This window comes from Sesamum indicum, linkage group LG4 (genome assembly GCF_000512975.1).
Source record: "Sesamum indicum cultivar Zhongzhi No. 13 linkage group LG4, S_indicum_v1.0, whole genome shotgun sequence".
NCBI classification, from domain to species: domain Eukaryota; kingdom Viridiplantae; phylum Streptophyta; class Magnoliopsida; order Lamiales; family Pedaliaceae; genus Sesamum; species Sesamum indicum.
Window position 1 is genome coordinate 13365584 of NC_026148.1, and position 12178 is coordinate 13377761.

The window sequence follows — 12178 nt, forward strand, 5'->3', positions numbered from 1 at the left end:
GACTAATTTGTTAGATATTAACAAAATTTTAGGGGTATTAATGTAATTTTTTAAATAATAAGTAACTTACGTATAATTATACTAAATTTTAGAAAAATGAGTGTAATTGTCCTAATAAATAAGTCAACTATTAGTCAATATTTTTTCAAATAAGAAAGCAATTTTAGGTACTTTAAAGTTTGCACCAAAGCAAAAGCGGTTGCACCAACAGTGGGCCCCAGGTGCGCAGTTACTAGATTACCCTGGAGCAAACACGACAGCGTAGTGCCCAGATTCTTGCCCACCCGACGTCGTATTGGGGATTCCAGGAAACATTCTGGTAAAAGGACAAAGATGTCATTTTAGAAAAACCGTCTTACAAAAGCGTCCAGAGCGAGGGAAGTCGCTGTGTGTATATAACAATAATTCTTTTTCATTTGTTTCAAACTCCTTTTGCAGTTACAGAGGCTGTTAGGTGCGCGTTCGGGCAGACTTGCAGGCAGCGGAGAGAACGGAGAGGAAGAAGAGATGAGTGAGGAGAAGGAAGACGGGGAGGTGAAAGAGACACCCTTTGAGGCGGAGATGGATGAGGCAATGGTGGTGGACGGGGGAGTTGGAGAGGCGGAGGACGGCGGCGCGGTGAAGGGGAAGGTTAGGGGGCCGTGGTCGCCGCACGAGGACGCGATTTTGAGTGGGCTGGTGAGTAAGTTCGGGGCGAGGAATTGGAGCCTGATCGCTCGTGGGATTCCGGGGCGGTCTGGGAAGTCGTGCCGCCTCCGCTGGTGTAATCAGCTCGACCCTTGCGTCAAGAGAAAACCTTTTACTGGTAAAGTTTTGATGATATTACTTCAGGAACTATTTTTCGGGCATCTGATATTTGTTCTTTAGGGCATAAAAAGAGTGGGTTCGTGTGGGCTTGGTTTGTGGTGTTCTTACTGTGCTTGGATGTTTGGTATGTGTTAATATGGGATTGGTTTTTCTGTTGTTTCATTTTCTTTAAGGTTTATTTGAGTTTTTGCTGGTCTAGAGTATTGGGTTTGGCGTGCCAGTGCTCTTATATTGAGTGCAGAATGTGGTTGTTGGCTTTCTTTGATGTGGATATATACAATTTAGTTTCCTGTTTTAGTGTTGCTTCTGCTACCCATTTTGGCTTCTGAATGATTCATTAGAAAGAAATCGTGTTGGGTGGTAGCTATTTCACTGCAATGATTTCTATTTAATGGCTACTCAGATGTGGTACATAGCAATCTACTTGAACCCCAAATGGCAGGTCAAAAAGGACAAGGACCTTACTCTTTGGTTATTTGGAAATGGAGAAAAAATTTCAGGTCTGGATAAGAAAATCTGTATTCCTGCAGGTTGCGCTTTGTATATGTTTTCAATTAGTTGATGCTTTATCTAAAATGAAAATGGTTAAGTGACTTCGTGTATGTATGATCCTCTGAATTTGCTTTGCTAGATTAAATAATATTACTGTTGTGGTCATTTGCAATACAGTGTTCAGTTATATCTTGTTTTTCTTTGCCTCTTGGATGATGCATGCAATGCCCAACTGTGCTTTTACCTTTGTTTTCTTTGCCGCAAGTACTAACCATGCAATGAATTAGAACAGCAGTTCCATTTGAATGACCAAGTGCGGACGTTTATAGACTAATATCAAATGGTACATTTACTTTGATTTATCTTTTTGGTTTTTTTTTTCTGGCTTTAATTCATTTTTCTTCATTTTCTTGGTCGATTGCATTCTTTAGATCAATAGTGAATATAATTCCCAAGACCTTCCTCTAAATATCAACTTAAAGAGAAAAGGAAAGAACAAAAGAAAGACAATTAGGCAATCCTCTTTCTTTTGTAATCCTTTCATATTGTGTAGGTGACAAGAAAATTGATCTACAAACTGTTCCTATCTCATAGGCTTGTATCATGCTGATTCTTCTTGTCATTTGTGATGGTTCCATTTCATCTTTTCCATGCTGCTTCAGTTCTTTTGTAGTCTCATGCATTTGGATATGAGGGAAGGATAGAGAAGTATGAATATTTTGCATTAGAAAATTCAAGTTTCAACACTGAGAAGATAATAAAAGGTCAGGTCTAGAATATAGACTCATTATAGAGAGGACATGGTTTAAAGTGCTTTAGAAACTCTGAAATGCTTATGAGAGAAGTGACTGCCTCTATAGAATCTAAACTCTATTTTAGTTATATCTGATTTTATAAACAACCTTTTAACTAAAGTTCTATTCGACAAATGAAATGACTATTAGAGCCAGATCTTTGCTTAAAACCGAATCTTGAGTAAACGAAAGCTCTTACATGCCATATGTCCTGAATTTTGTGAAAAAACACAGCACATAGAGATGAAGAGGTCTTAAAAAGCATTATCAAATTTATCATTGAGATAATTACCTTGCACAGATTCCAAGGAGGGTCAGGGAATTGCTACAGGAAATTCAATATTACCTTTCATTTTAAAAAATTAATCCTCATTTAGAATTATATTCTCTTTAGATTCTTGTAGATAGCATCCTCTCCTCTATAATAGAGGCTGAGCTAAAATAATTGGCATCAGTTTTTTGCATTTTCTTTTATGTCTTCACATCCTTCAAGAATTCTAGAATATGTCATATATGCAAAAGATATGGAAACTAAAAATACTAATGTGTAAATTGCGTTCTTTTGTAATCATTCTCAAAATATGTCCTGTTTAGTCATAATCCTGAATCCTCGTAGAAAGAACATGAAGATATTACTAAAACCATTAGTTATTTGCAGTTGCTTGGAGTTTCCTAGTTTCGTTTTACATGAGCAGTATCATGTCAGAGAGCTGCAGTTTCTAAAATCTTTATTGGGTCTAAATGAATTGGGTTTTTGAGATGTGAGATTATCTAAACATGGATGAGTTTTTCTGCACACTAACCTTTTAAAAGCTTCAACATAAATTATAGGCTCTTCATCTGGATGGAGCCTAAAAGATGTGCGAGTTCTATTTAATTGAGGTTTGTATGAATGAACAATTTGCTAAGCTCTCTGCCAAGTGGTAGCTGCATATGTTCGCATTGCTTGCAGTAAGATATTGCTTTTGTTAATCCATTGAGACACAACATTAATTTGTTGACAGTAGAATTGTCACCATTGGGCCACAGGGCAGCTCATTCTAATTAACTTTGGGCTACATTTCCACTATATCTTTGAGGAGCAGTTATCATTTTTGTCAGATGCTAACATCAGTTATTCCAATTGTCCTTGAGTTGCTTTCTTTTGTCAAGTTTTCAAGCTGAAGACAAAGGATGGGCTTGTATCTAAAATTTATAATTTCCTGCGAGGGTCAGTTACACCTAAACCCACTCCCAATTGAAGTATTGCAACTTTCCCCCTCGACTTGAAAAATTACACCTAGACCTATGAAAATGCTAAGTTTCCATGCTCACTCATGTTGTTAGGGTTTTGGAAGGAAAATGCTTGCATTGGAAAAAACTTAGTGAACTTTCAATTCGTCTTTCATCTTGTGGTCCGTATATTTTATTGATTGAAATACCTGTAGTAATGCTTTAAAACTTGTAGGGACATGAATGTAATGTAAATAGTTAAAATGAGTAAATTACAACAACCTCCCCTGAGATTTGTCATAATTACGAGTACCCCTTCATTGTTTGAAAGATTACAAATACCCCTCTGATGTTTGAAGAAATTATATAATCCTTGAATGAAGGTATGGAATTGTAAACTTTGTCCTTACTGTATTTTTTTATTTTTTTAAAAAAATTAAAAACTTATAAAAAAATCGAACAGGATGAATAAAAAAAAATTAAAATTTATAAAAATATTATCCACTTAGTCCAAAAAAATTAAAAAAATTTAAAAAATAAATAAAATTATAATTTTTAATCTATAAGGGCATTTTGGTTAGTTCACCATAAAAAATGGAAGAAAACCTAACGGATTGGGCTAATTGTTAGACGGTCGTTAAAATTAGGAGGGTATTAGTAATTTTCCAAACGATGATGGAGTATTCGTAATTATGCGAAACCTCAAGGAGGTCGTCGAAATTTATCCTAGTCAAAATATGGAACTGGAGTAAAATACTATTTTGAACCTATAGGCATCGGCAATGGAAAAAATAGTCATGTATGGTGATTTTTAGTCATTTTATTTATATGAAGTAAGATCACCACCAATTTTGTACCTCTATCAGATAAAATTTTCTTCAAGGAATTGCCTAGTGTTGTAGGATCAAAATATAGAAATAAAAATGTTACAAAAAGCAGTAAGGGAGAAAAAACATTATGATGCTTTCCAATGCGGCAACAAATCTCTATGTATTATTACAGTATGCACACATTTTATAAACATTACATATACATTTATCACCATTTGCAAATATTGCAACATGTTCCTATTAGTAAAAACACTACGAAACCCCTTTTAGAACTATTGAAACCTTACTCAGAGACCCCTTAGCATTTTTACATACAAATCACATCATAATTAGTTTAATATAAACTACATACAAATTAATTGTGCGCACACTTGACAAATATGAACAGGATGAAAGAAATAAAGCCTATGTACATTTTGCCTTAAAAGTAAAGAGAGTCCTGAACTTGTAACCTAAAACAAAATATATCCTCTAGGGTAGAATGATTATTTAATAAATTTATCATTGATTACCTTATTATCGTTAAATCAAGAATTAATCAAGTATATAAATATCCTTCTTTTGTTTCGGCATACAAAGGAGCATCTTCGAGGGGGCTCTACGTGTATAGATGTAATTTTCAATTTTGAGGGGGTAAATTATAATTATGCTATTTTGATGGGGTCTGGATATAATTAACCCTTTCTTAAAACTATGGGGCTCAAGGGGGTCTTATGGTTGTTTCGGATGAATTATGCTTCCGTTCTGCTTTCGACATTTCTGGTCTTGGTAATTATGAATATCATTTCCCCTTCAATGACTTTTTTTTTTTTCAGTGATCCAGTGCTTAAACTGAGTATGTGCTTCTCTTCCATGTATGTGTTCATGATTCTGTCGGTGTATGTGTGTGGATATGTGTTTTGGAGAGGGGGAGGGGAGTATTTGAATATCGGAAGAAACTATTCTGCCCGCCTCAGTGTTGTCCTGGAATATGTAGGTTGTTGCCGTTCGCATATTGTTCGCTGCAGAGATAGACAAGTATCATATGTTACTGTTTGAAGCTTGTTGTGCTTACGTTTTGCAGATGAAGAAGATCATATAATTTTAGAAGCGCATGCAGTTCATGGAAATAAATGGGCAGCAATAGCAAAGCTTCTCCCGGGAAGAACAGATAATGCAATAAAAAACCACTGGAATTCCACACTGAGGCGTAGGAGTGTGAACTTTCGGAAATCAACACCTGCAACCGTCCAGATATCACCTAGTACCAGTACTGAGCAGGTGAAGGCATCTTCAGAAGAAACATCATTAGGTGGAGCTCTTAACTCATTCAAGCACTTGGAGGAACTCGAACATAGGTCAATGGTAAATCAACCTAGCAAAGCCAAAGACATAGCTCAAATCACCTGGAACTCTCATTCTCTTAAACCAAAATCTCCCAATATATCTGGTGGAGCTGTAAAATCATTTAGGTCCTCAGGATTGGAGGATGTTAAACTGATGGAACAAGAACAGCGAAGACAGTTTGAAGGCAAAATTCAAGCTTCTACAGGCAGTTGTGTTTTGAAACAAAATCCACTCACTGCTGAAACTAGTTATCCCTCTGCTGAAGGGAGCCCGCCAGTGGTTTCTCGCCCAGTTGCAAGAATTGGTGCGTTCAATGTATATAACTCTGCTAGCCATGACTCTACTTCCGCAGGAACTGACCCATTGCAGGGACCATTGTTTCAAGCATCTGATGTGGATTTTGGAATATGCAAGTTTCTTGATGTTGCATCTGGTGACCCAGTGGTTCCATTGCGATGTGGCCATGGTTGCTGTGCAGCTTCCAGCATGCATTCTTCTCGGAGCTCATTATTGGGACCAGAGTTCGTTGAATATGAAGAATTGCCCACTTTCTCGAGTCACGAGTTGACATCCGTGGCCACTGATTTGAATAATATTGCACGTATCAGAAGTGGTTTAGAGAGTACTCGAAGGATTCCAGTTCATGCCAATGGCCAAATAATACCTGCATGTGCCCCTATGCATATGGATATGGAAGAGAACGTGAAAAATGATAAATTCCTACTTGAGGAACGAAATTTATTTGCTGGCACGACTAGAGACGTAGCGTCCAACCAGAGAATGATGCCAACATTAACTCTGCGAGCTCAGGTAGAAGGCTTGAGCTAATACTTGAACTTCTTTTTCATTTACTCTGAGAGCTCAGGTAGAAGGCTTGAACTGATACCTGAACAACTTTTTGACGGCACCGTGACTTGTGGAGTGGGAGATTTTGGTTCAGGAAGTCCTGATTTATGGACATTAGTTCTCAACTAAACGGGCTGGAAGCATTAGATCTTGTGAAGACTCTCGGTTTTAACCGATCATAGGAATTCTAGAAATTTTGTTTCATTAGCAAGCAGTTGATATATATGATTTCTACAAGACTGGGTCCGCAAACACTCTCTGATATCAGTGGCTTTATCATTCTTCTAGTGCTGTTCTTGTCCTATGATGTATCGCCTGTGGCCTTGTCAGCATTATTCATGTTTCACAGTTATGATATCTGATCAGGCTCGAAATCGCAGATCGCACTCTAGGCTCATTATCCACCTTCAGCTCCCGATCACCGATATCCTGATAATGAGAAGAAATGTTATCTAGCCGGGGGAAATCTCGGCGAAGATACTCCGACGCTCAAGTCAGTTTCGATAATAGTGAAAAATATACTGCCCTCTTCCAGAAAATAAAAATACTCTCTTTTAATGATAAATATTTGTCTGATTCTCTCAAAAATTCCCTGACTCTGTGCAACTTTCTTCCTCTTATACTGATCACCCCAACCAGCTGACGTGTCTCCCCACGATCTTCATGACTATTCTCACGATTCTACATAATGCACTCACGGTCCGGTATTTGAGGCATTAACTGTGCCATTAAATAACTTATAACTTAGGTAGTTAATACTTGGTCAACTCCCTCGTACGTTTTAGGTTTGCCCCTCCTCTGGAGGGTACATTTGTCTTTTTCCCAATTCCCCCTCATCAATATCTAATGAGTCTTTCTTGGGCCATTTATGCTGTGATTTATTTTGCTTTTATTTTCCCAGGTTGCAGAGAAGCATATCTTGTTAGTTGATGAATATGATTTCTTCTTCTCTGTATTGATGTTCATGCAACATTACGCTGGAAGTGAACGCTACTCTTTGATGTTCATTTCCGTAAGAGTTTTGCTTCGCCTCTTTGAAAATTGTCTTCAACTCACCCTCTCTACAAATTGTGTCTATATTAAAATATAATGGTTGTTGGTAAATTATAATTTGTTATAGATATTAATAATTGCTGTATAGATTGTGATGACTATTAACTTTAGATTTGCAATTTACTCGATTGAAAAAAATAATAATAAAAGTAAAAAATCAATGTCTTGAATTTGATTAAATTATGTAATAATAAATCTTATTATAAAAAAAAAGATTTGTAATTCACTCTATTAAAAAAATAGTAATAACGAAATGTAACTTTTATCCGGATTAAACGAAAGGAGAAATGAAAAGAAGAGAGGAAACGACCGAAGAAGGGTAAGCTAAAAGAATAATACTTTTCATTTTTAATTAATTGTTTGGCATAATTAGGAGAAATGTACTTTCAAATACTTTTACATATTTGATACAAACAAAATAAATTATGAATGATAAAATTTTGTAATTTTACCAAATAATCCTTTTTCTCGTTATTTTGTACTACAAAATAAGTAATTTTAAGTTAGTGAAGAAATCAAAAGTTAAACCTAAAAAAAATTATTAACAAAAATAAGTGATATCATAAAGATAAGTTGCCCAAAAAACGAAAAGATCATATGAGCCCAAGGGAATGCACGATCCAAGAAACCTTAAAGGCCTAGGGTGCCAATAGGAAAGCCAGCTTGAACCAGGGTGGCCCTAGAATGCCCAATCCAAGTAGAGTCCATGGAAAGTGAGGCATGAAGTTCCCTTAAGAGGTAAATTGATAGAAAAAACAAAGAAAGAAAACCCATGCGCCCTAATTCGAAAGTGGTCTATAGGGAAGTTTAGGGGTTTGGAATTTTCCAACCAAAGTAGAAATTCATATCATGTGGCGTCCTTAAGTTGCTTGGGTGGCATCCACATAGGTACTCTAATGTCCCACATCCAAAAGCTACTTAAAATCAACAAGGATCAACAGCCCCAACGAGAACACATGGCGCCTTCAACTGGAAGTCCTCCAAAGCGTAAAGTCTTGAGATTCCAATTGAGGAGAGGTACCTCCTCAACTACTTTATCAAATTCAGGAAGTCATTCTTATTCCCAAAATATTTCCTTATCCAAAAAATGCATCTCTATCCACCGTGGAGGATTGTGGGGCTCCAATCTCCAAGAGACAACTCCCCATTAAATTCGTGGGGATGAGCCCTTATCCAAATGCCAGGAGATAGGCCTCTATCGAATTCGTGGGAATTCCACTTATCCAATCGCTAAGAGGTAACCCAATACTAAATTCGTTGGGGTTCGGTAGATGAAACAACAACTTTAATTTCTGACTTGAAGTTTTACACTTCGAACTTCAATTCCAATCTCTCACTTGTATAAAAAAAAAAAAGCGAGTACCTTCACTCTCAATTCTACTCATTTACTCGCTTTATTCCTAGCATTTTATTTAATTACTTTATACCTAACTAGACCCCAGCACTATTTTTGGCTAGCATGAATTTGTGCCATTTTAGGAAGACAAAACTAAGACGTGAGAATGATAGAGGTTACCAACAATGGGACCAAAATCTAAGAAGGAGAAAACAAAATCAAGATCAACAAAATGTCCCGTCTTCTTGAGATGGAAGGACAAAGAAGGACCCCCTATATGCTCCTCAGACCAATACCTCCTAGGATACTTTCTCTCACTGGACCACCTCCAGCAGATGATACAACCATCGCTCAGGCCCACTCTAGCCCATTTGTATCCTTACTTAATAATAATGTCACTACTAATCAACTTCGAATATGTAGGGAACTTGCGATAGGACATACCCCATAAAGGAAAGCTAGAGAACCCACCTCGATGGGAAAATGCCCCTGTACATTGATAGGCCTCAGTAGGGACTCCAAGACCTACAGAGGTCTTTGGGGTTCACATAGTAGAACTTAAACGAACTTCCCTTCAACTGGAGGGAACCTAATTTTTCAGAGTCCATGGGACCTTAGATCCACAGAGCACCTATTCCTCTCCTAGAATGTTGTCCTTCTCCACTTTTATACTATTGGGATAAAGTGCTTTGTATTTGTAATCACCTTCATATGGCCAGTCTAACATTGGTTCTATGAATTATCTATGAGATCAATCCAATCATTCAGTTCTCTCTTTTTCTAAACCAATTTGTCAGTAGTAAACAAAGTAGGAGGCAACAATGAGCTCTTCTCCTATACGACAAAAGGAAGCATGATTGTTGAGGATTGCTAAATGGTAGTTTTTTAAGTCTCTAGCTAAGAAATCCCCTTCCAATTATGATAGTCTCCGAACTCGAACAGAAAAATACATAAACATAGAGGAGACTAGGAAGTACAAGAAAGAAGTCCTTGGTAAAAAATGCAAAAAAGGGGAAAACAATGCCTTGCTCTGCGAAAACCTTGAGGAATAAGCCGTCCCTCGTGAAAGCCTACATAGTTGCAAGCACGTAAGTCTCCTTCGTGGAGACACAAGCCTAGCTCTATGCAAACACTTAAGCCTCCTCCGTAGAGGCACATAAGCCCTACACCGATCACGAGCCCTAAAAAGGCTTGTTTTAAACACAGGTACAAAAAAAACCTATTCTGTGCAAGCACACAAACCCTATTCTATGGAGGCGCACAAGTCTTCCTCCTTGTAGGCACCTAAGCCCTCCTCCATTGAGGCACACAAAGCCCTATCTCTGAACAGACACCAACTAAGTCATCCTCTGTAGAGGCACATAAACCTTGCTCCAAGTAGGCAACACTCAAAAAAGCCTTGTTTTCTTCACAGGCACAAAAAACCCAAGCCTTATTATGTGCAAATACCTAAGCTTTGTTCCATGCAGGCATATATGCCCTGCCCCTGAGCAGGCACTTTGGGAAAAGTCATGCTTAGTGCATGCACCTCGCCTTGTACTGACACCCTTAATATAATTTTGGCACCTTATAGGCACGAGGGAAACCCTCTTTATAAGCATACTTATGCTACCAACATTTTTTTTGGCAGGAAAGCGAAAAAGGACTTTCTCTTCTGGATAGGGTGCACCTAGAAGCCTATCTTAGTAAGGCCTAGGGTGCCCCAAAAAACCCAATTCAAGTAGAGCTCCTAAGGAGTTAGGCTAAAAATGCACTCAAGTAAATTAATGGAAAGAAACCCCAAGTGGCCCAAATTCGAGAGAACCTAAATCCAAGGAGGTCACGTAGGCCAACAAAGAAGGTTAAGGGATTGAAATCCCCCAACCAAAATAGAAGCACATATCATATGGTATCCATCGGTGACTTAGGTGGCATCCACGTAGGACATCTAAGGATTCACATCCAAAGTCCCAACAAAATTAGATAAGGACCAATCACCCCAACATGGACACATGATGCCTTCACCTGAAAGTAACCTTCGAGCCCTAAGGTTTTGGGATTCCAACTGAGGGAGGTAACTCCTCAACCACTTTGCCAAAAACTTGTAAAGACCTTAACACCAAAACATATCCTTATCTAGAGAAGGCATCTCTATCCACCCCAAGGATTGCATAATTCCAACCGCCAAGAGATAATCCCTTATTAAATATTGCAGATGCGACCAACTGGGCAAGAGATAGCTCTCTATCGAATCTGTGGGAGATTCGGCCTTATGCAACCACTATAAAATAACCCTCCACTAAATTCGTAAAAATCTTCCACTGCATCCATGGGGGATTCAGTCTTTCAACCGGTTGAGAAGTTGCTTATAAATTGTGAGCTTTCCCAGTAGAAAAAACCAAGTTTAGATGAAACACCAACTTCAATTTCCAACTTGAAATTTAACACTTGGACTTCAATTCTATCTCATCTATACACAAAAAATGAGGAATTTCACTGTCAATTTCACAAACAATGTTTATAAGAATTCACAGCCAAATTTCGAATACACAAATGAATTTTATTAATTTAAATAAAGAAGAGTTACAATCTCTGAAGTTAATTATTGTCTCTTGATTCTTCTCTCCGAATGTTGATGTAAGGGATTGATGCTTATTCTTAAACCTGATACTTAATCTCTTCCCGATTTTATAGAGCAAACTACATGACATCTTGAAATGTGATATCAAGACTTGAAGATTTAATGCCAAGGAAGACGTGGAACCTTTTAGAGAGCTCTTTTATTTGCTTTTAGACATGAGTCATTTGAATTTTGTTGTGTGTATGTGATGAATGCCCAAATTTTATAGGCATGAGAAGGTTTGAATAACTTGGACTCACTTTTGTTTGGCTTGAACACATACTTTGATATAGATCTCTCAGCTAATGGGCCATACTTGAACATACTTTGACCCAATTAGCTAATTCAAAAAAAAAAAAGAAAAAAGAAAAAATTTGTGTTTTTATCTTAGATTTACCCATCAAGGTGCATAAGAGCCAAATTTGGTACGGGCTTATTTGAATTTATTATCTAAGACATGTGTAAAATCTAAATTTGTTGTGAACTTTAATTTGAAACTCAATTATTAACTGATCTATTTGAGCTTTTAATTGATAATCTATTCCAAAAATTTCGTATCATAAGCGGGCACTTGTTAGTCTTTTTAGTCTCATACTTCCCCTTTTCTGCCTAATTTTCGACCAAAATAAAATTGAGCTCCAAAGGGTTCATATACATCTAATTTTACTTTACCTCCATTTATTCTCCCTAACTAAATATCAACTATTTCCTCACATATATAATTTTATTTTCACTTTCCTTATACATCTTATTTCGCATGAACCAAACAAGCTCTAGGTCTTCTCATTTTACACAACTTAACGCAAGCTAAAATTTGGATAAATTACAACGCACACTTGAAATTAAATCTAATTACACAAACACACATATCATTTATAAAATT

The 12178-nt window shown here is 37.2% G+C and overlaps 1 protein-coding gene across 1 annotated transcript; it reads left to right on the plus strand.

The window, feature by feature from the left end:
* On the plus strand, nt 418-6590 carry LOC105160924 (transcription factor MYB25). Its single transcript, XM_011078452.2, has 2 exons — nt 418-805; nt 5199-6590. Exons 1-2 carry the CDS (start codon nt 508-510, stop codon nt 6287-6289), a joined length of 1389 nt encoding a protein of 462 aa, XP_011076754.1. The 5' UTR covers nt 418-507; the 3' UTR covers nt 6290-6590.